Genomic DNA, 25166 nt, shown 5'->3' on the forward strand with positions numbered 1-25166 from the left:
CTTATTTTTAACTCTTATTTATTTTGAATCTTTATGTATTCTGGGCACAAATCTTTTATCAGTATGTGATTTGTAAATATTTTCTCCCAGCCTTTGGTACATCTTTTCGTTCTCTTACCATCTAGAGAAATTTTATTTTTTGTGGTCTTTATGGGAATTTTAATTTTTTTAAGGACTAATGACAATCATATTTATGAATAGTAAATCCAGTCCAATTGTCTTAGAGAACTATACAGAAAGGCTGAGGTGATGTCTCAGACTTTCAAACATACATTTCAAAGAGGCATTTTACTTGAACTGTTAGTTATCATGGGAAATACAATTCTATGTAATTCACGGAACTTATTTCTTAAAATTAAAAAATTAGAAAAGCTGTGATTTCATGTTTTTTTAAGTGAATCATATGCTGAGTTTAAAAATGTACTCTGAATTTCTTAAATTATAAAATATATTTCAGATGTAGAAATTCTTTTCATTTTTTGTTTCTTTCTCTTCATTCAGATATTTTAATATGAATTGTTCTAATGAAATAATGTATTCAGTCTCTTTTTCAATCATTTTCTAGATAGAAGATTCACAAACATTAGATCGGTCATAGTATATTGGGTTATATGAATCACATTTAGTAATAAATGAAAGGGAGACTATGAACGATGGGCCTATATCTTTCATAAGGCTCTCATATTTGTATCAGAGTTCTACTAAATTTAATCCTGGAATGAAGGCAGACTCTAGATAAGGATGTTCACCCAGTATATTTAAAGCCAGCATCCCGGATTTGGTTATGCCCCTTTGCATGCAATTGGAAGCTGAGCATTGCTGGACAACTGAACTCACTATCTTCATTACCAAAATCTTCTTATTGCTTCTATTCTCGTATTCTCTGGTGCTTGTGCAAATTAAATGCAGATATTCCTTCAAAATAGTTGAAGTTTTATGATCTAGACGCTCTTTGGAAGTAGCCGCTTTACCCTCCGTCATGGAAACACCTTCCCCTGAGTTGGTTAGGTCAGATTCTTGGGCGTTGTGTTCTTTCTGTCCTATCCCCAATTTTACTGCCTTGTTCAAGCCACCCGCAGCTCCCTGCTGGATTCTTGCAGCAGCCTCCCTCCTCGTGTCCCTGCCTGCTTTCTTTCCCTCCATCAGCCCATCATCCACGCTGTAGCCAGGTAGTGTCTTCAAAATCTGAATCTAAACACACTTCGTTCATGCTCAGATCTTGCCCGTAGCTTTTTTATTACCTTAAAAATCAAGTCCAAATTTCTTAGTGCGATTTCGCAAAGCTATTCGTGTTGGATTTTATCCTTAAAAAGATAAGAATACAAGAACAGGGGAAGATATAATTTAAAAAAAAGCTCAGAATATGAAACTGGCAAAGCTCGGTGACTGAATGGATATGGGGTTGTTGCAAGGGTCCAATGAGGCAATTTAAGTAAAAGCACTTTGTGAAGCATAAAACATTATTTTAATGTCATTATCATGTTAGTACTGTTCCTGTTTTCTCAGCAAATCTCTGAGAATTATGGAATACCAGATTTCACTTTCAAGTGGCTTACTTTTCCAGCCTGCCCTCATGAAATCCTGGCATATGGGGTTGGTTGCTACATGGCTCTAGAAACTCAGATAAATGTTGTACTGTTGGACACCTTTGTCTCCATCCTCAACCCTTACAGGTGCTCAGCCTTGAGCAATCACGGTGCCCAGTGGACAGTTGGGATCATCCTGGAGGAGGGGCTGTGAAGGTGATAGATGCTTCCCATAGGACTTTACGTATGACTTAAGCTCACTCTGCACCACCTGTAGCTTCCCTGCTCACCAAGGAGTTTTTTCTTTTCTTCTCCTCATCTCACCTGGGAGAGCTAACTCAGGCCCTTAGGGACCGTAAGGCTTGAGGCAGAGGGTTCTGGTCATAAATCTTTGGGTTATAAGAAACAGAAATCCTGAAAACTGGGAACTAGAAAAATCAAGAACTGGAAGTAGTCTCTCCAAATCTTAAGTGCCACACAGTTTCTCTCACATATTCTGTCAACTGTGCTCTTCTGCTCCGACCACGTTTCTACTTACTTACTCATCTTGCACAAGACCCAGTGTGGAGCCATCCAGTTCTACATATATCCTGTGTATCAGGGCAGGTCATCTCTGACATATGCTAAGGCCCGGTCTTGCTGCTCATTTCCCAGTTCCAGACTTTCAAGAGGGGTATCTGATTGGTCTAAATTATCATTGGAAAAAGGCCCCAAATCTTAGTTCACTGGCTGACCTATGGATCCAATCTCCTAGGTCGGCGATTTAGCAGTTGTCCGGTTATTCGAGGCCAGGAAATGCAAGGTGCACACTCAGTAGGCACTAGGAGTGAGGACTGCAGAAAATGCTGTGGTCAGGGCGATAATAGACATCCCTAATACATGAGCAACCACAAAGTGTGGTAGTTAAGAGCATGGGCTGGGGAGCCAGACCACATGGGTTTAAACCCTGTCTCTAGCTGGTAACCTTGGGCAAGTAACTTTACTTCCCTGTGCCTCAGAGAATAGAACTAATAGTACCATCCTAATATTGTTGTTGTTAGGATTAAATACGTGTGTATGTTGCAAGCACATGTGTGCTCAGTACATGTTCAGTGCTATACGAGTGTTAACAATCATGAGAAGGATGCAAATCTGAAGTATGGAGGGGGCAAATGAAGAAGGGCTGTCTTCGCTTGGCTGGCGGAATAACCGCCCAGATAGAGGGTGAAACCCAGCTCGAGATGGAGAAGTGGGGGAGGAAAGCAAAAGAATGAGCCCAGTAAGAATGGATTCTGAATTCCTCAGTTGAAGTTTCGGGGACTGAAATACGGGAGGGGTCAGGGAGAGAGGAGAGAAACAAGGAACAGAGTCATCTGGCTCAGATGCAGGCAAACATGTGAGCCGCTCGACACAAGCTCAGATGTGCCCTGAGCGCTTCCATGGTCTCTTCTCCAGCGAGTGTGGCCTCTGGTCTATTCCCCCGGTAGGAGCAGCCGGCTTGGGGTAAAAACCTGAAAGCCTTCTTAAGAGTTTAAAGAAATTAGATTCTCTAAAGATATGATAATAGTGTAGATATCTGGGCTAGATTAATTCATTGAATCATTTGGTCATCAGATATTTATTGGGCATTTGCTGGGGGCTAGGCTCTGTGCTGGGGCTGCAGCAATAAATATGTCTATGCTAAGAGCTCAGAGACACACAGACTTAGAGCTGAGGAGGGAACACAGCATCACAGGAAGAACAGCGCTGACATAGGGACCTGGACAGGAGCTGCACAGAGCTCTAGGAAAGGGCTTGAGCTGCAGAGCTGACTGCGGCCAGGGGGTCAAGCCAGGCTTCCTGGGAGATAGCAGGGGGAGTGGGAGAAAGGGTGTTCCAGTCGTGGAGAACGGAACGTTCGTTCAAAAGCCCTGCAGCAAGAAGGGAGCAGTGCTTGGGGAAGGACAGGACCCTCATGTGGCTGGAGACTGGACAGAGAGGCGAGGGTGAGGGTGGAGGGGCCAGGTGGGGAGTCATGCTGAGAGGTTTGTACTTTCTATAATGGGGCAATGGGAAGGAGTGGAAGAGATTAAGTTTGCACCACGGGGACTGGATTTCACTCACGCTGACGAGTTGCCCTCCCCTGTGTTTCTGGGGACAGGAGCCAGGCGCTGTGGTGTGGGGAGTAGAGGCAAGTGACACGGTACCATCAAGACAGAGGAGGATTCAAAAGCCAGGGGGCCCCATGTCGAGAGAAACCTCCTCTGTTTCACGGTGTTGCTTCTGGGCGCTCTGTGTTCTTGAAACCGTCCCCAGTACACAAAAGCTGCCTGGGCGTTTCTTGTCAGTTTCTCATGACTGCACCCCACAGCATCAGAAATACCGGCTCTGCTGCATGGCCGAAGGTCCAAATGCCTCGTGAGAGGCCCTACGAAATGGTGCAGCAAACCCTATGAAAGCCGTCAAGGACAAGCTAACTAAGTTTCATCCTTCAAACTGAATTTCATCGAGGTGTGCCCCTCTGTGGGTTCTCGACTACACACACACACACACACACGCACACGCACACACAGAGGGTGTTGCCGCCTCTCCTCTTGCTCAGCTCTTGGGTGATTGCAACCTTCAGATGGGTTGGATCCTGAATTTAGCCAGGCTTTTATTATTTGTTTGTTTGTTTTTTGCAGTGCCATAGTGAAATATTTACTCAGGCTGCTCACTGTCCCTTTGTATGCAGAGGACACCCGTTTGTCCGTTTGTCCCGAGATGAGGGTGTGTGCTGGGTGGTAGCTTTGTCATGGCAGAAGCCTTCCCCGCTCAGAGCTCCGGCTCTCCCACAGCCCTGTTGGAACCAGAGAACTTGGCAGGGATGTAGTTGAGAAAAGTCGGTGAATTTGTTTCATCTTCTTTCTCCACTTCTTCTCTTGGAGGTGTGAACAAATAATGAAACTGCTAAAAAAGAAAGGCAGCGTGCAAGAAGGAGGCCGCACAATTGGCCCTTGAAGTTACAGAATCAGGATCATTAGCCGTGACTCTGAGCTGGAGGTGCTGAATATTCATTCGCACGATTGTGCGTGGAGCGGCGAGATTTCTTTTCTTGACACGATGAACAGAGTGTCCCGACACCTTGAGACACTAGGGTGCTTGCAGAACCTAGTCAGAGGCGACAACAAGGGAAGGGATTTTTTACTTCACCTCCCACACCAGCCCCAAAAGCCCCACCACTGTACATTACATGCACATAATCTCATCCTACAAAATGTAAACAAAACCACTAAATTTAAGAAACTTGATTTTTCTCACTTCACTGTCCCCTGGGCTTTCTGGGTACACAGGATATTTTCCCCCAAGCTAATATTTAGCTTTAATGTTCACAGTTTAATAACTAAGCATTTTTAGTCCAGACATATATTCTGGGGTGAAAGAAACATTTAAGAGACGCAAAAACTCTGAAGGTGCTTGAGATCTTTGGAGAGGAATGGAGAGGGCATTGGATTTTTGTCTTTTCATCTCTCAAGCATCAGGCAGCATCTTGTAATCATACAGCACCCGAACATGGTTCGGGGCTCAGCAACAGCTGAGTTCAGCTCCAGGCTAAAACACGTATCAGGCGTTGTTTGCGGGAAGAGAGCGTACGGAGGGTAAGAATAACAGTGGGTGCTGTGTAGCGAACGGACAGCTCAGGAAGGGAGGAATCCAACATCTCCAGGGGGAAATGACCCCTGCTGTCTCCCAGTCCGTTTAGATGCTCCACGATAATGCTCACCAGTTTGGCTGTGCTCCGGGGAACAGACCGTATTGTTCGAGGACCAAGAACAGGCTTCGCAGAAAGCAGAATGATTTTCTTAAACTGCACCAAATTTCACCCAAGTTTTACTTTGGTTTAAAGGGGATCTATTTTCTTTATCACTTTGGTCCTATCAGTAAACAACTGATCTCTGCAAAAATCTTTTTCTTTTCTTAGAGTTTAGTACTCCTTTTTCCCCCCTTTACCCAAAGAAACTGTTCCCAATAGAGTTGGGAAAACTTTCATTTTATTCACTTCTTTGTTTACCTGGATGAATGCTGTGTGATCTTCTATTTAAAGACAAGATAGCAGCAAAAATTACGTTGTAAAACAAAATTATTATTAAGGACCAGAGTCCTATTCTGACATTCTGACTGTTGGAAGGATATCAGTAACAATGGTAGCCTCCTTCCTCTGTTTTATTGTTACAATTGTTTTCTCAGTGGTGGCTTGAAAAGGAGTGTGGTCAGAGCACGTTCTAAAACCACAATTTCTCTTGGTTCTACAGGACAGTTTACAAAAGGCTACCAGGGAGGTAATCTGACAGTCTTACCTAAAAATGTATGATTCTGACAACTGAGACACCAATTACAGATCAAGGTTTAGTTTTTGTTTTGTTTGTTTGTTTTTTCCTTTGTAGGGTGATCAGAGCTAAACATGTCCAGTGAGATAAGGGTTTGAAGGACAATACAAAGTAAACTAAACCTGGCACATTAATGCCTCTCATTGGAACACCTATAAGTAGAGTGTAACATCGTGCAATTTAGAAATACAAAATCAAAACCCGAGTTTTAAGAAACCAGGACTTCTATGTAGAGTAAGTGTGTCTCTTTCAAAGCGGTCGCTTAGGAAGCCTTTCCACTCACTTAGTTCCTGTTGCAACAAGTATTTTTGTTCATTATTTCTTGAGAATTGTTTTTAAACCCTGTGTGGTGCATTATTTTTAATACTCTATATGGCAGCTAATAGCATTCTCCAAATTGACAGCCGTTTGGAGGTGAGTAAAGCACGTGGCAGGATGGAAGGAGTTGAGTATGAAGAGTGAGCTAACCTGGTTTTAAGTCCCAACACAGCCATCAATGCGTAGGGAGAGCGTAGGCAGGTGGCTCAGCTAATCTGAGCCTCATTTGTAAAAAGGAGGAAGTGGAATCATTCACTCATTCATTCATTTGTTCATTCAAGAGGGGCTTATTGAACATTCACTATGGGAAGCTCAGTACAGGAGTGGAGGGATGAGTTGATTACCTCTAATTCTAAATTCTTTTTTTTTTTTTAAGATTTTATTTATTTATTTGACAGAGACAGCCAGCCAGTGAGAGAGAGGACACAAGCAGGGGGAGTGGGAGAGGAAGAAGCAGGCTCCTAGCAGAAGAGCCTGATGTGGGGCTCGATCCCAGAATGCTGGGATCACGCCCTGAGCCGAAGGCAGATGCTTAACGACTGTGCCACCCAGGCGCCCCTCTAATTCTAAACTCTGTCCTAAGTTGGTGATCCATCTTTAACAAAATAAAAATAACAGGCTAGGTTTACACAATGATTAAATAATAAGGATAATTATCTTGATTGGTTTTTAAAGCATCTTTGATGAAACTTCCCAAAGAAAAGTTGCAAATGTTGGAGCAACTATAGCTTTACTAAGTAAAAGCTTAACTTTTTTTAATTGACAAGGGTGAAGGACCAGAGCTATTTCTAATCCACTTCTTGAATTAGAATCTCTAGAGAAAGGTCTAGGTCACAGGCATTTAAAAAGAACATTGCCGGTGATTCTGATACGCAGTCAGAAGTCAGAACCACTGACTGATTATACCCCTTATGCTTTCAGAAATTGTCACTTTTACCTTAGTATATATATATATTTTTTAAAGATTTTATTTATTTATTCGACGGGATAGAGACAGCCAGCAAGAGAGGGAACACAAGCAGGGGGAGTGGGAGAGGAAGAAGCAGGCTCATAGCGGAGGAGCCTGACGTGGGGCTCGATCCCAGAACGCCGGGATCACGCCCTGAGCCGAAGGCAGACGCTTAACCGCTGTGCCACCCAGGCGCCCCACTTTTACCTTAGTATATTATACCTATCTCTTTTATCACAAAACTTTCTTTTAAAACTATTATCTTAGTAGCATCTTATAATTGAAACTACATTCGATTAATATATGAACATCTGGTCCATAGAGAATTTCTCCATCTCCTAAGTTGTGATTTTTTAAAAAATTGAGTGTCCACTAAGTATCTAATTGTCTGTTTGTTGTTTAGATAGCTATAAAAAAATTTAAGATCCAATCTCTACCCCAAATGGCCAAAGTTAGAATTAGAGAGGGTGTTGATAGTATTATGAAAGGGATACTCAGAATACTTAGATCTACTCTAAACCACAGCCTCCCTTCCTCAAGAGTTTCCTGAGGGATATGAACGTGTAGAGAGTGTGGTAAGTTGCTAGCTGGACTTTGGACCTGGACACCATTGATGGCTACAGTGTGATTCTGAGCTGGCTCACAAAGCCTAGGCTAGCCATCCATCATGGGCCTTGTTACAGCTCCTGGTCATCATCCCAAATTATCCTGTATTCTAGATGACCACGTGGAAGGAAGAAACTGGAATAAAGGGACCAGTCCTCAAATAAGAGCTTCAGGGGCCATGAGCTTCCCAAAGAAACAGCCCCCAACTCAGCCTGCTACATTCACTTATGAATGAAAGCTTGAGGAGAGGAGGAATAAGCAAGCTTGTCCGGATCGCAACCTCTATGCCAGTGGGTGCGCTGGATTCTTAAAGCCCATAATAACTTCTTGGGGGTGGTGGTCAAGATGTAGGGTGGAACATGGGAAGATTTCTGCTCCAGAGCCTGCAAAAAACAATCTGGATGGGCAGAGAGTAAGGTACTCCCTTTCTGGATTTGCAAAGCACTGTGTATATTTATAAATTGCTGTTATTTATTATTCTCTATTTTGTAATCCATCCTGTTCATTCTTTTTTTTTTTTTTAGAAGATTTTATTTATTTATTTGAGAGACAGCAGAGAGCACAAGTGGGGAAAAGGGGAGAGAGGGGCTGAAGGAGAGGCAGAAGCAGAATCCCCGCTGAGCAGGGAGCACGATGTGGGGCTCGATCCCAGGACCCTGGGATCACGACCTGAGCCGAAGGCAGATGCTTAACCAACTGAGCCACCCAGGCGCCCCCATCCTATTCATTCTTTAGTGCTAACCCAGTTCCTAGCACACAGTAGGTAACCGCTGGTGCTTTACAAGTGAAGGTTATCGTGTAAAGCAAATACAGACTGTAGGATCATACAAATAATAACATAGCATACATACAATGCTGTAGAAGTTCAAAGAAGAAATGGTTCAATGGCCTGGAGAGGGAGGAAAATCTTCACAGAGAGAGTGAGCTTGAGATAGACCTTTCCATAGAGTAAACCTTGTATTTACAAAGCAAACATCTGACCTGTGACCAGGGCTGTGAACTCTCCCTTTGGAGGTTGGAGAATAGTGACAAGACAGCGGGGACTTTGAAAGTGAGCAGAAGCTGGAGAGCTGACCGAAGACCATCCGCGGTCCATAGGTAGAACATTTAATGGCATAGTTCATTTTTCTCCTAGATGGGCATCCACAGAGGAAAGACTATTATAAATATTAGTAAATAAAATGGAAATATTTTCTCTCATAAAGAGGAAGAGAGCAGAAATGAAATGCAGCCTGTGGAACAACAGAAGTGAGTTTCTTTTAAAACTAAGGGGTTTTCTGTTTTGTTTTGTTTTTTAATTTGTTTTTGTTTGTTCGTTGGTTGGTTGGTTACATCATAATGTAATGTGCTCATTCGAGGACAACAGAAAAGTAAGAAGAAGGGGAAAATATATCATCCATGTCCCACTGCCCGCCCCCAAGCAATTGCTTTTAACATTTTGATGGGTTTTTTTTCTAGGTGCCAGTTTCGTTCTTATTAAAACCCAAGCAACTCGCTTCGATAAATGTTTCACATTTCCTCCCTTTTCTTCTGTTGTGTTGCTTCCCCTACTCTCTCTAAAGAGGATGTATAAGAAGATAAAATTATTTTGATTTAAAGTATGGATTGCTTAGGCTTTTAGGGACAAAACTTAATGCATGAATTTTAGAATCATGTGATATTGAAAAAAATGCTCTTTCTGACCACTTTCATGATGTGTTAAATGTTTATTGAGATTGCTTATGGACAAAATTTATGACTGAGTGAAAAATAGATGTTGAAGAAAGCTGCAAAGGATTGACAGGCATAGGGTTCATGAATTCCAGCAGGACCTTCGTTCTTCAGTATTCAGGGGAGCTGAGCAAGGGCTGTCCCCCGGGGCCAGCAATACCGTGAGGTGTTTAGCCCCCCCCGCCCATACCTTGTCCTGGTCTGATTATACCCTTACTGGCCTGGGGGCAGAGAGCAAAAAAGTGAAACTGGGAAGGATAGTCTCCAAGAGCTAGGCATAGGGAAGGAGCGGTTGGCCGAGTGACAGGATTTCGTGAACCAGCAGGTCCGACCTGATACATTCCAGAGTCACCTCAGAGATAAATAACCACAAGGCAAGAATGATCACTCTGCTGTGCCCCGTGTTTCCCAACCACCCAGTCTGTGTGCCTTCGATTATGACACACGGTAGTAGAGCCATTCGCCCTTTGTGCCTTGCTGTTCGTCGCATGCAGTCCTGTTCTCACACATGTCACACTTTCTTGCACTTTTCTAGGAGGTGTCTCCCTCCAGGTGAATGTGAGCTCCTCGAGGGCAGGAACCCGCCTTCTTACCATCCGTGCCACCAGGATTACTTAGCAGTAGTAGGCACTCGGTAAATGTTTAGTGAATGAGCGCAGGAAGGAATGTTGCATGGGCAGCTCACTACTGAGAAAGAGACGCCAAGAAGAATTAAAACGATATAGTTCAACAGTTACCTTTCGGGAAAGGAATTGCCTCAGAGATGGCCAGAGTGTTGAGCTTGGCTGGGGTGTGTCCTGGGCAGGTTTATAGAGTGAGACCTGAGCATGAGGGTACATCCTAAACATACTAAATGCCTAGATGCATCCCAAAGATAACTAAATCCGGCACTTAGGAAAAACACACCAAACACGTCTTACATACCCTACAGGCGATTCTGACCTGCGTTCTTGGCTCAACACCAGTGCATGCAAACATCGGTTAACATAACTACTTAATTTTATGATTTAGGCAAAGAAAAGAGCAACAAAAGTTTCAGATATAATTAACTAATTGAGCACGATGCTGTATTTGTACACATGCACTAAGCTAAAGGTGGTGTAGATTATAAAATAGCAATTGGCATTTCCCTACAGGCCAAATTGGGAAAGCGTTGAAGACACCTTATGGAATGTCTCTCCTCCCCTCCAATGGCTTCATATATTTCTACACAATTTGACAGGAAAAAAATGTGCTATTTTAACATTCCTGTCTTTTGGGGAATGAACTCACCACTCACTTGTCAGTTCTCTATGTTTTTCTTCTGCCACCGCAGGTCTGTTGTAGCGGACATGAGGATACTCACGGGCAATGCCGAAGTTCACCTGGGTGGGTGCCTTAGTCAGGATAGCTTCCAGTTTCAAGGGATAGAAATAACTCACTTAAAAGGAGTATCTTTTGACTTGTTTATTTATTTAACCATTCAAGAAATACTGATGGAGCATCTAGTGTGTGCCAAGAATGATGGTACAGTGGTGAACAAGACAGTCTCCTGCCTTGGGATACTCAAGGAGCCTGCTTCAGGCAGACATGTTTTCTGAGGCTCAAATAATGTCAGATTCTCTCTCTCACCTCTGTTTCTCTCTGCTCATTGATCTTATTCTCACCTGTTGTAGAAGGACCCTCTCTAAGCTGTGGGAAAGAAACCCTGCAATTGGCAGACTCCATTCCAAAAAAAAAAAAGAAATGAGAGAGGATGGCACCCCACCCCAGCATCCTTCTCTCATGCTTAATGGAAGGATTCTTACTCCTTCTGCCTTGGCTTCTCCTTCATGTACTTGACCCTTAAACCCAGGGTAGGAGCAGGGATATTATGATTGGCTAGAGCAGGGCCAGAGGCCCATTCCTGCGATCAGTCTCACAAGACCATATGGAGACGGGTGAGGGGTGACCCTCCAACATTAGAAGGGATTTTAGGCCATCAAAAACAGTGTCATCTATCATATCACATGTGATCTTTTAGGGAGTGTAACATTTGAGAAATGGAAACTTTTTTTTCTGTCATGATTTAACTAATCTAGCTTAATATTAGATTATCAAAACACTGGTTTTGAAGTACCAGCAACATAGTAACTTCTGGGAAATAATTTGAAATCAATTGGGGAAGTCAAGTGTGAATCTCCGTCTTAATTTGATGTTACCTTCACAGGGCGCATAGCAAGATTATAAATAAAATGGCAGCCCTTTTATGATTGGTCAGACAGCATTTGTGTACAGTCACTTCCCTGAAGCAGTGAGTGGGGTCAAAGTTCAGGTGGAGGGAGGGGTGCCTGGGTGGCTCAGTCGTTAAGCCTCTGCCTTCAGCCCAGGGCGTTCTGGGATCGAGCCCCACATCAGGCTCCTCCGCTGGGAGCCTACTTCTTCCTCTCCCACTCCCCCTGCTTGTGTTCCCTCTCTTGCTGGCTGTCTCTATCTCTGTCAAATAAATAATAAAATCTTAAAAAAAAAAAAAAGTTCAGGTGGAGGGAGCCCTAAAGCAATAGAAGACAGCAGGCTGAATCATCTCTCTCTAGGGATCGTTCTGGAAAAGTCCCAATTACAGGTGGTGGTGAGGAAAAACAAAATATTGTGAAGCAAAGCAGTAATTTAGTAGCTAAAACTCGAGAGATATCAGGCGGTGAGTATAAGAGGACAGGGAGGGTTCTACTCTTCTGTGGAGAATATGGGAGGAGAAACCACGAGGACAGAATTGTCAAAGAGAAAGATAATGCATAGGAAAGGAAAAGTGAATAAGAAAATAGGGCAGGGCTAGGATAACAGCCAACAACAATTGATTATTTATCCATGTCAGGAAATGGTCTCGTGTTTTCATGAACTACTGTGTTTATACTTCATAGCAACCTTCTGAGGTAAGTACCTGGGATATTCACATTTTACAGAGAGGAAATCAAGGCTTAGAGAGGTGTGGGAACTGGTCTACATCACACAACTGGTAAGAGTTAGAGCTGAGACTGGAACTCGGGCAGCCTGAGTCCAGTGTTTGCATTCAGAGCTGTTCATAGGAGAACTGTCAGAGAAAGAGAACACGGCCGGCATGGATTTGTCTTTGGGCCAAAGATGTCTTTAAAGGTGGTGATGACTGGGTATGGTACCAAATGCAGGGAGCCGTAAGTCTATGGAAACCTGCATATTATGGAAAGGATAAAAGACGTCAGTCTGGCTTAGAGTCAGACAGTGACTCAGTTATTCTAACTAAGGAGAAGGGTTCGTGGTCAGAGTGAAAATCACAGAGTTTGCTTATAACACATAGGATATTTAAAATGACTTTGTGGTGATTTTAATGTTATTATTTAGAAAGCCTGGTTATAATTCATCCAAAGTGTCCATTTGAGTGATTCTTAAAGACAACTCTTAAAAATGAAAATGGGCAAACAAAATATAAAATTCAAGGATTTTAAAGAAATATTATTTATGTCAGAAATATCGGAATCCTGGTGAATCGTGTAGAAACAGCATGACAGTTTAGGATCTATAAATGTTTACTAAAACTGTACAACATTCCGTGCACTGTGCTGAGTCCTGCAGGACTGATGGTGATGAGGAAAGCATGGTGCCTGCCCTGATGGTGCTTATGATGGACTCTAGACAGCGTCTGTCCTTGCTACCCTGGGACTTGGCGGGGATTTCTGTGTACAAAGCGCTGCATACCCTTGTGATATTGTGATTTTATAAGAAATATATATTTGGTTTCCGTCTCATTTTGGCACAGAGCTCCTAAAATCCTCAGAATTTCCTAAGTGATGAGTGTGATAAAGGTGTCTTTTTTATGTTAATGAGATGGTACTGGGACTATACCTAAAGATGGGCACTGGTTGCCAGGAGAATCAACCGTGTGATTAGAGAGTTAGAAGTTTCATTCCTACCCCCTGACATCCAGGGATGAGAGGGACTGGAGTTCGAATCAATCACCAATAATCAATGAATTAATCAGGCTATGTGATGAAGCCTCCATAAAAACCCAAAGGATGGGGTTCATTGGTGAACTAGAATGCTTTCACATGCCACCGTGCCGGGCCCCAAACTCTATGAGGACAGAAGCTTCTTTGTTATGGACCCTGCCCTTTGTACCTCTTCATCTAGCTGTTAGTGTCCTTTAATATTGTGTGTATTAGGCCAGTAATCTAGTGAATAAACCAGTTTCCTGAGTTCTGTAGCTGCTCCAGCAAATTAATCAAACCCAAGGAGAGGATCACGGGAACCTCAGAAGCACAGGTAACAATATCTGAAGTTGGGCCGCTCTTAGTCTAAGTGGGGCTGAGCCCTTAAGCTATGGACTCAAGGCCACCTCCAGGTCAACAGAGTGGGAATTGCATTGAAATGTAGAACACCCAGCTGGTGTTGCAGAACCGCTCGGTGGTGTCAGGAAAAACCCGCACATTGGAATTGGAAGCAGAGCCCTTAACACATATGTTTAACATGTATGTTAACATGTCAAACGTGTGTGAACATAAATGTACTAATGCAATTTCTTTATGCAATAAGAAATTCAACTCAAGATATACATTAAACTTGTACAGTTTTTTTGTGTATCAATAAATCTAACAAAATCCAAGTCATTCAGCTGAAATATATGAAAGGACACTGGTCTTAGAGTAAGAAGGAAAAATATAGCCTTGAGCAAATCATTTAACCACTCTGAAGAAATTCTGACTTCATAGGGTTTTGGTTAGATTTAAAGAGATAATATGTGAGAGAACTTTGTAACCTATAAAAATACATATACGCATTCCAGACATTATTATTTTTGTAATTCACAGAAAAATTATGTTTTTGTTCTTTTAGAGAAAATTTTCAGAAAATGATGTGGTTTTATGAAAATGTATCTATAATTAGATATAATGATAAAATATGCTGTGAGATTACTGTATCTGGAAGTAGAAAGGTTCTAGATCTAAAATCTGCATCATTTAGAAAAAAAATAATTTGATATTATGTTCATTGTATACATATCCTAGAAGAGGCCGAAGATCTGAATTCTCTCAACTGCTTTCCTTCCAACCCTGCACACTTAACTGCATTCTATTCAGTCTTACATTCTTTCCTCCTATCTCAGCCTCTGAAGGGAATTTCCATCTGACTAATTCTCCTGCCTCAAGGAACTTATCTGATCAATTATCCAAAAAAAAAAATTGAGGCAAAAATTTCCTCAGCTTTATATTATCCCTATAGCTACAGCTTTTCCCCCCTTCCCTTCACTGCTTAGCTTTTCCATAGATTTCTTTACACATGTTCTTCCCCTTTGTCCCTTTCCACTCACTGTTAAACTCACTGAAATCTTTTTTTTTTAAGATTTTATTTATTTGACAGAGAGAGAGGCAGCCAGAGAGAGAGGGAACACAAGCAGGGGGAGTGGGAGAGGAAGAAACAGGCTCCTAGTGGGGGAGCCTGATGTGGGGCTCGATCCCAGAATGCCAGGATCACGCCCTGAGCCGAAGGCAGAAGCCCAATGACTGAGCCACCCAGGTGCCCCAAAATCTACTATATAGGACTGCTGTTGGCAAAAGCAATCAGTGGCCATCTTGCCAGTAAAGTCTCTGGACATTTTATGTTTACTTTACTTGGTAAGTGGAGTTCAAGGAGGGAGTGAGTTTGGGGTACATTTGGGACATTCAAATGGAGATGTGAGTAGGTATTTGTATTTGCAGACCTAGAACTAAGGACAGAAGTCTGGGCTCCTTAGATCTGGGAATCTGCAGTGAAACCATGGAATGTGTAGTGTAAGAAGACAGAAGACAAAGAATACCAACATCCAGGAGTTTGGAAATACAGTCTGTGAAGAAAGTTGAGAAGGAGAGTGTGGTGGTTTTAAAATATGTCTTTGATACTCTTTGGTGCTTTGATACTCTTCCTTTTAGTGGAAGGATCTAAATTCTTCTCCCCTTGAGTGTGGGCTGGACTTAGTGACTTTCTCCTAAAGAATGTGACTCAAGAGTTACTAAGTTATTAAGACTTTTGAGGCCCTGTCATGAAAAGGATAGCTTTTACCTTGTTTTCTCTGTCTCTGACTCTCTTGTTCTGATTGAAGCCGGCCACCATGTTGTCAGGATATCAGACAGCCCTGTGGAGAGCCAGTGAGTGGAGAGGTCACATGGAGAGGACCAAACTTGCTAGCTGGAGGCGTGAGTCACCTTGAAAGCAGAGCCTTCTGCTTCAGCCAAAACTTCAGATGATTCCAGGCCTCTGTCTTCAAGGCTTCCTACTGAGACCCCAGATAATGTGAAGAAACAAACCATATCTGCTGTGCCCCATTGCAATACGGGACCCACAGAAACTATGAAATAATAGATAATTATTGTTGTTTCTGACCACTAAGTTTTGGGGTGATTTATTATGTAGCAATAGATGATTAATACAGAGGAGCCAGAAAGGCAGGAGAAAATTAAGAGAGTGTGGTAAGATAATTGAAAAAACCCAACTCTCTATTATTCAATATATATACATAGAACTTGCACAACTCAATACCAAAAAAATCTGATGTAAGAATGGGCAGAAGATCTGAATAGACATTTTCCGAAGGAAGACAGAGATGGCCAACAGACCATCATGACGCCCAGCATCACTAATCATCAGATAAAGGCGTATCAAAGCCACAATGAGGAATCACCTTACACCTGTTAGGGTGACTATTATCAAAAAGACAAAAAAATAAGTGTTGGCAAGGATGTGGAGAAAAAGGAATCCTTGTGCACCCTTGGTGGGAATGTAAATTGGTGCAACTACAATGGAAAACGTATGGTTTCTCAAAAAATTAAAGATAGAAATACCATATAATCCAGTAATTCCACTACTGGGTACTTACCCAAAGAAAACAAAAAACTAATTCAAAAAGATATATGGATTCCTGTTTATTGCAGCATTATTTACAATAGCCAAGATATGGAAGCAGCCCAAGTGTCCATGGGTAGACGAATGGATAAAGAAGAAGTGAGATAGGTAGATAGATAGATTTATATATATATATATATCCCATTATAATGGAAATGAGAATGAGAACTTGCCATTTGGGAACAACCATAGAAAAAAGAATGAAAATCTTGCCATTTGGCACAACATGGATAGACCTAGAGGATATTCTGTTAAGTGAAATAAGTCAGAGAAAGACAAATACCCTATGATTTTACTTTCATGTGGAATCTGAAAGACAAAACAAATAAACAGACTCTTAAATATAGTAGGTGCCAGAAGAGAGGTGGGTGAACAGGTGCAGGGAATTGGTGGTACAAACTTTCAGTTATAAAATAAGTCATAGAGATTAAAAGTACAGTATAGGAAATGTGGTCAATAATATTGCAATAACTTTGTATGGTGACAGATGGTGACTATTGCAACTTATCATGGTGAACATTGATTAACATATAGAATTGTGAAATCTGAGGACACCTGAAATTAATATAACATTGTACATTAACTATACTTCAATAATAAACTTTAAAAATTCCCAATTTATTCAAATGTTAATTATTGATGGATATACAGTGACTTCCTATAGTTCTTTTTATCACATTTTGAAAATTCAGATATCATTACATAAAATAACATGCATAGATCTTAAGTGTTGTTCAATGAATTTTCACAATTTTTTATACTCACATAACTACCACCTAAGCCTGGATGAAGACGACTTCTGTCATTCCAGAAAGTCCCCTCTTGCTCCTTTCCAATCAATTCTTTTATGCCAACTCCATAATCACTTCTTAAATTCAATACTGAAGATTAGGTTTGACCTTTAAAAAATGTGTATATAAATGGAATTATGCAGGATGTATTATTTTAATGTCTGTTTCCTTTCCCTCAGCATACCTTAGTGCCATTCATTCAGATCATTGCTTATATGAACATTTCATTTTTTTAAAATTTTAATTGAAGTGTAATTAACATACAGTGAATAGTACATTCCTTCTTATTGGCAAGTAGAATTCTGTTGTATGGATATACCACGACTTGTTTGTCCATTCTTCTCCCAATATTCTTTTTTTTTTTAAAGATTTTATTTATTCGACAGAGATAGAGACAGTCAGCAAGAGAGGGAACACAAGCAGGGGGAGTGGGGGAGGAAGAAGCAGGCTCATAGCGGAGGAGCCTGATGTGGGGCTCGATCCCGTAACGCCGGGATCACGCCCTGAGCCGAAGGCAGACGCTTAACTGCTGTGCCACCCAGGCGCCCCACTTCTCCCAATATTCTTATTTAAAATTAATTTAGTTATTTCATCATATGCAGTGAAAACATTGAAATTACATGGACAAAACTATATGAAGAAAATTATATGTAGAAAAATTTGATAGCATTATAAATAACATCGTATAAGGAGGTGGAATGAATTCGGAAATGACTGGTAGTTATCATCTTTACAGACTCTGTATAGAATGGGACAGTTATAAGCCCTCTGTTGACCGTAAAGAGTATACTTCCCATATGACACTCACCCTGAAAATATAAACTACCATGAAAAAAATCACAAATGAGTCAATTCTTTTGAAAAAAAAATTGAACCAAAAGACGCACTAAAAATTAATGACATAGGAAAAAAGAAAATAGGAAAAAATGGGCGTTTTTAAAATTTTTTGTACACACACACACATCAGCAATACCTGTAAAGTCATTTTACGTATGAGCCAATGTGCTGCATATCGTAAATGAGTTTTCAGTTGTCTCTGTATTTGATACTTTTTAAATCAAATCTAACTGAACTCTTTGATATATTTAATTACATATTAAAGACACTTGATATAGTCCTTGGAAATATAATATTTTTTCTAGGAAATCTTTTTTGTTCTCGGTGAATCGAAGATCATGTGTTCAGAAAAACATTGGTTTACAGATTATTTCTAGTTGGATTTCCTAAGGACATTTTGTTAATGACACTGGTTATAAAAAGAGTTATCATTTTCCCAGTTCTGAACTTCTGAAGTGTAAATACTTCCCAATAACGTGGAACTGGGGACACAGCAGAGATAGATACCAAGCTTAATTTTGTTATTTCCCCCAGAACATCAAAATAATCTCAAATCATATATTAACTATTCTCCTGTAATTTCTAATTTACAATCTGTTAGTTTTGAGTTATGAGAGCAGCCAGTAGAGTATTTGAAAACACTTTGTTTCTACTTTGCTTTTCTTCCCGGTAATATAAATATCTGAAGAGATTATTGCTTAACCTGTAAAACAGACATTACAATTTATGAACAACTGAAAAAAACCCTGTTCATTTCTGTTAAACTATGTGATGCCCTGGAAATGGTGATTTTTCTCAGTAGAAAGGACATGTTAAGTAAAGGAAAAGCTTTCCTTGTTGTATCCTTAAGGACCCTCCCATTCCATTTTAGCCTTGATTAGCTTTTATCGCTGACCTTCTGACAACTTTTCCCACCCTCTTCTTTGCTTCTACTTCCCCATATCAGTTAAGTGAAAATACCATTCTCATCACCATGGTCTCATGGTTACAGACCAGCCCCACTCAAACACAAATTCAACCAAGCAGTGGGGAATTCGAGCGTGTGCATGGCTCCCTGTATTACTGCTTCCTTCATTGGAAGCCGAAAATTGAAGTTGGTGGTTGTAATCAGACTAGGAGGATTACAATTCCCCTGGGCTGTTGTTCGCGGCCACTGGTTGCATTTGTATGGTCAGCAAATAAAGCCTGTGTCTAGTTACAAATGAGTGATAGAAAAAATGCTCTTCATTGACTCTGGCATGTATATTATGGTGGTGAATCAAGATATTTTTGTGAAGTACTCAGTTTTAGGTTCAAGGCTAATAGCCAGTTCTGTGATGGATAGAATACTACCTATCATTAAATTGTTTAAAATCAAGTGATTTACACAATCCACTTGTTTGCCTACAGAAAGTAATTAATAAAATAGGTAATCCACAGGAGTTCACACTTGGTTCCGCTCACCCCCATCCTAACTAGCTAAGTGAGTAGCCTAGTAATCTGGTCACTTAATAATTCTGATACTCAATTTTTTCATCTTTAAAAGCAGAAACTGTAATTATAAGGTGGTTGTGAGGAGTAACAGTCAAGTGTGTAAAGCACCTAGCGTATACTTGATACAGAATAGATACTCAGTAATTGGTTTCTATATTAATTCATAAAAACAATTAATTCTGTGTTATCAGCTTCCTAAAGATGCTTACCATGTTTACATAGAAAAAACATGTACAGTTTTGTCATTTGGGTTGTTCTCAGTCAGGCCCAAGTCAGGCAGGTACCTTGGTGGAACACCAGCTTTTATTTGTCTGTTTTCACCAGAAATCCTAGTGGTGTGGTCGCCCCAAAGCTGGCAATGACCTTATCTCAGCCTCTGTGCTCCTCTTGTGAGAGAGCCTTGTTTCTACTGCTTCTGGGAGGCACATTGGCCTGTGTGGTTTGAATTCTGCTTTTCAAGCTGCTGCATTTATTCCGTGGACCGTATTTTTCTCACTGATCCCGAAGGAAGGTATAAGAAAACACTGAAGTTCATAAAGTAAGAATATATTTTATATCTTCAAAGATACCTTTGTTAGGACGGGGCAGTTTACAAGGAGCGTCAATGATGATTAGTTTATAATTCTAAGAAACCAAAGCAGAGAATTAGACTTTCTTTAAATTAGCTGATAGGGACCGATCTAGGAGTTGGCTTTATCTATCCCAGCATCGTGGCAACATCATGTATTTTTTAAATACATCTTTCTGAATGTTACAATGACCATACCAAAGTAGATATAAATACTCCAAAATGACGGGATCATTTCTTAGTGGTTTCACTGAAAATTTCTCTAAGTGCTACTGAGAACAGATATGTGGGAATAAGATTAATCGGTTTTATTGATCTGTTCTGTGACTTTGGGCTGGGACTGAATCTATCTTGAACATCCTTACATTGTAGCACATTGTAGGTACTTAAAAATACCTCCGATGTGGACTGCATTAAATTGTCCATGTCCAACGGGTATAACAAGCCCCCCAGGCACTGATGTGGAGATTACTGAAGACTGGTTGGGAAGTCCATACAAACGACTGAAAGAACTTCTAAAAACAAATACACTCGGTAGAGTGTATTAGCCCAACAGCTCCATAAACAGTGCTTTCAAAAGCAAATACCTCAATGGGAAAAGTGCCTTTATTTGTCAACTGGATTGCAGAATTTATAAAGAAAGAGAAGAGCCTATTCCTTTGTTGGAAAATAAGAACAATTTAACTTCTGAAAATGACTTCACAGCTTGGGACCCAGCAATGCCTATTTTGGATTAAACTGTCTATTAATTAAACTCAAAAGATTAAACATTCATCACCTTGCATTGCACCTCTCAGAAAACAAAAACAAAACCAAAAAAAAATCCTGGGATTTTGAGTGAGGAAAACAGACACACACACACACACACACACACACACACACACACACACACACACAACACACGCAGCCTGTCTACCGTGCATAAAGTGCACAGGATTTAGAAGGCCAAGGGAGCCGCGCCGACTCCCGCGGGGATCGGCCAGCCCTGCGGGTGGGCCCAGCAGGCGCTGCGTCCCGGCGCGTTGGCAGTTGGCGACCCCCCTCGACTCCCCCTCTGCTGCGGGCTCCCGGTGGCCTTTGGAGGCTCCGCGATCGGCTCCAAATGTTTTCCATATTTGTTCAGCCTCCGTAATTCGAATACCAGGGCAGGCTCAGCCCGCCCAGCGCCGCGCTCCGGGGCCCAGCGCGCCGCACACGCACCCACCCACCCACGCCGCGGCCATGGGCAAGGACAAGCAGCCCCGCGGCCAGCACAGGCAGGGGGGGCCGGCCGCGGACGCCGCCGGGCCAGACGACATGGGGCCGAAGACGGGCAAAGGGGCCCCCAAGGAGCGCGGGGAGGAGGAGGCCCGGACGTGCTGCGGCTGCCGGTTCCCGCTGCTGCTCGCGCTGCTGCAGCTGGCCCTGGGCGTCGCCGTGACCGTGGTGGGCTTTCTCATGGCGAGCATCAGCTCCTCCCTGCTAGTCAGAGACACTCCATTTTGGGCTGGGATCATTGTAAGCATCGAGTCTGTTTTGCCTAAGCGCGTTTGCCAAACAGGAATGCACAGCAGCATGGTGGAGCCCAGACTAACCCAACTGCATGCGCCCTTCCCCAGCTCCACTCCTCTAACTCGCGCTCTGCTTGGTGACGGTGCGGGCCACACTTGGTTTGCCCGGGGGCAAGGCTGGGCGCCGGTGGGACTCGAACCCCTCTTCAGCCCGTTGCTCTCCCCGCCTGCAGCGGGCCTGCCTCTGACGCTCTGGAGCTGGGGAGGCGAGTCAGGGGCTGCTTATTTTGGTCAAATTGAACATTCTGGATAACAACAGCAGATTCACTTTGCCTTTGTCCTTACCCTGGTCCCCGGACCCCACCCTTGTCTCTAGATAAGTAACAGTGAAGTAAGTTCAGCGAGTAAAAAGCAGGTTTAGGAAAGAGCCTGCGCTTGGGGTTGCCACATTAGGTGGTATTAATTTGATTTTTTACGTTTGAGATTTCATGAGTAAGCTTTATAAAGTAATGTTTTAAAGCAGGAAATGCGAATACAGCAAGCAGGGCCTTAATCTGTTGGCGTCTAAAGTGGGATAAAGGCAGGGGCTGGCCATGGCAGAAGTCTATTTGGGACTCTGCTAATGGATGTTCTGTTCTAAGCAGAACACTGGTCAGCTGTTGTGAGTGAGTGTTGAAACACACAGCATACTTGGCTTAATTAAACGGCTTCTTTGATGAGAAATGGGTGCCATTTATTGGGCACCTAGTGTTGCTTGTCCTGATAGAGGCCTTATATTGATTATTTCTAATCCCCACATCATCCTCATGGGATAGTTATTATCACTTCATTTCTCAGATGAGAAGACCGAGGGCGGCCCACCCAGGGTGGTGAGTTGGCAGAGTTGGCCAGTCAGCCAAGTTGATTCCTTTTTGCACCAGACTACATCTGCATTTTCCTCACTGAGCCACACTGCCACCCCATTTAGTTTGTAATTTTAATATCCTGCTTTCGTGCCTTGAGGCTGAGTAAACTCTTTTCGTGTGCATTTAGTTTGCAATTTTTTAATTTTATTTGATCCGTGAAACAACACTTGGAGGTGGGAACTGTTACGCCTCTTTGGATGGGGGAGGCAGGCTAAGAGAAGTAAACGACATTCTCAAGGCCCAGAGATTAACAGTGGCAGAGCCAGGAGACATTAGAATGGCTACTGCTGGCTCCTAGTATCACACTGCGTCACGACGGCTATTACCACAGGAACTATAACTCATAAAACTACCCTCAAAATAATTTTCTATCAGGGACAGATGTTAAAAGCACCTGATAAATATGCATCGATGCAGGTCTTTTCTCATTAAGATTATTTGAACTCACAAATTCTTGCCGAGTAATTTAAAACTTTTAATTTGTGTACTAAGAATTCCCATGAAATTATCATGATTGGAGTTTTCTAAATCAAGTAATTTTAAAAATAGCTTTTCACTAAGATATACTGGGTATTTTAGTCACCTAAATGACTGTCAAGATACTCACAGGGGGAAAAGTCTGTCCTTTAAGACCAGGCGAATTAAAAGAAAGAAGGAATGAAAGGCCTTCAGTCAATGGTTTTGAATATCACTTACAAGTATGCCTTCTATCCTTTCCTTATTTCAACTTTAAAAAGCCCGATACCAGAAAAGCAAATTCGATGGGAAAAAACGTGTCTTGATGTTTAAGGCACACACATCGGAATCATGCAACTCTGAAATTTCACGAACTGAGCAATTCTGAAATTTCATGAGGGCCTGTTGGCAGCATCACATGCTCCTAATTGCCTTTGGAAGCTCCCCGGGTGTGATACAGAGACCATTGTAGACAGCCAGGTCGCTGTTCTTTCTAGTTTGCCAGTTTATAAACTGGGATCCATTGGAAGTTTGCTCGGGCTGTGCGGCCCTGATGGCATCTGTCAATCTAGTTTTCTTTCAACAGAGAATTTGTGGAGAGAAAAGCAGTTAGTGGAGACAGGCGAGGAGGGTCTCGAGGAGCCAGGCGAGGAAAAACTCTCCTCCCAGCTGGGCCAGAGTCGCAGGCTCCCACAGACACGGTGCTAGTGTCCTCAGCTCGCTGTCTGTGGTTAGTCACGGGCACTCTTCCAAACTTTCAGAGAAGGGCAGAGACAGGGCGGCCAGGTGAGAAGGTACAGAGGCATGAACACCGCGCCTGGTACTGAGCCACAGATGGCACGTTTTTTGCTGAATAACTTTGGGCAAGTTACTTAACCGGTCTAGGCTTCCATTTCCTCATTGATGAAATCAGAATGGAATAATTCCTACCTCTTGGGGTTGTCGTGAGAATTAAACAAATCAATACATGTTCTAATACTTAGAGCCATGCTGGCTAATGGTAAACATTCAGTGAACTAGCTGTTTTTATTAGCAATCAAAGAAGCAATCAGTGGGAGTGGCAATCACTCTTCAAATTAGAGGCAGCTCTATTTTATCTCTAGTCTTGCGGAGTAGTTATTTCAGACTTGCTACCTTTCCTAGACCAGTTGAACCCTGAAGGTAATATCAGTTTGACTGTCTCAACTTTCTCAGTTTGTAGCCAAATTACTATTAGCAATCTTATGGTATTAGATTAGTCCAGTACTTTCTGGATCTCTCTGGAGACTTAACAACAATTAACTTGGAGGAAAGGGACCTCCTCAGGGTCATCCCTCAGGGATACGGAGTGATTGTGGTCTGGGATATCCTCCAGGGAATACTGAACCGTTTGCCCGGTTTAGGAAATCTAGACCAAAGCAGTACAGGTCAGTCCCAGCGGCTGAGGCAAAGTGAAAACCCACTTCGGTAATTCAGGCTGAATTCAAGCAGGGGCTCTCAGACTGTGCCCCCGCACCATGAACACCTTTAATGCTCCACTCTTCTATTTCTCTTTATACTGGCTGCCTCTTACCATATAGTACTTACTTCACTTTACAAAGGTTACTATCCCATTCCTTGGGGCTCTCCGACTGCCCCCGCACCATGAACACCTTTAATGCTCCACTCTTCTATTTCTCTTTATACTGGCTGCCTCTTACCATATAGTACTCACTTCACTTTACAAAGGTTCTATCCCATTCCTTTGGGATTTGGGAATCACCGTTCTCAACCTAGAATCTGGCTAGGTGGATGAATCCTACTTAGGTGACTTCTCATTGACCAATGTGTGGGGGACTTGATGAATACTCAGTGAGCTTCTGGTTGTAAACTGGAGAAGTCCTTGATGATCTATGATCAGAGATTTATGTCCAGTGGATTTTAGGAAAACAAATAGGTTATTTCTTGCCTATCCGTAAATGTGACTTCCCTCATCCTCCATCGGAGAGATGACTGGAGTCTTTTTACTTCAGTTTCAAAAGAGTCCTGTAAATGAAAAAAACAAAAACAAAAAAACGGAACGGAGTCACTATAGAGACTCCGTAACCTGTAAAAGTGCCATTCTTCTCCCAAAATTCTTTATAAATGGTTTGAGGGTTGTAAGTCACACCACAACGGCAATACAAAGTGAAACAGGGTCTTTGAGGATGAACTTGGCTAGGGGCAGGGGATCCTAGGAGGTGACAGTTGGCTTTGCATTTTATTCTATTAATGGTTTGAGTAGTTGGGTCAAATAGGCAGTTAAGTCTGCTCATCATTCCAGAATTCTTATTGATGAAAAATGTATGGATTGAAGGAATCTAAGAACTTTGAGGCCTTTCCTTAATTCT

At 42.1% G+C, this 25166-nt stretch overlaps 1 protein-coding gene across 2 annotated transcripts in view; it reads left to right on the forward strand.

Annotated features, from left to right (window-relative positions):
- Window positions 1–25166, forward strand: part of SSPN (sarcospan) — a 108590-nt gene that overhangs the window by 54757 nt on the left and 28667 nt on the right. The window contains exon 1 of one of the 2 annotated variants that reach the window (XM_040642266.1): window positions 21161–21464. The exons of the other annotated variant lie outside the window; for it this stretch is intronic. Within the exon in view, the coding sequence (XP_040498200.1) occupies window positions 21189–21464 (276 nt within the window). The 5' untranslated portion in view covers window positions 21161–21188. Of the gene's footprint in view, window positions 1–21160; window positions 21465–25166 lie in introns of those variants that run through there. 2 annotated transcript variants of the gene reach the window in all.

This window comes from Ursus maritimus, unplaced genomic scaffold (genome assembly GCF_017311325.1).
Source record: "Ursus maritimus isolate PB19 unplaced genomic scaffold, ASM1731132v1 scaffold_26, whole genome shotgun sequence".
NCBI lineage: Eukaryota > Metazoa > Chordata > Mammalia > Carnivora > Ursidae > Ursus > Ursus maritimus.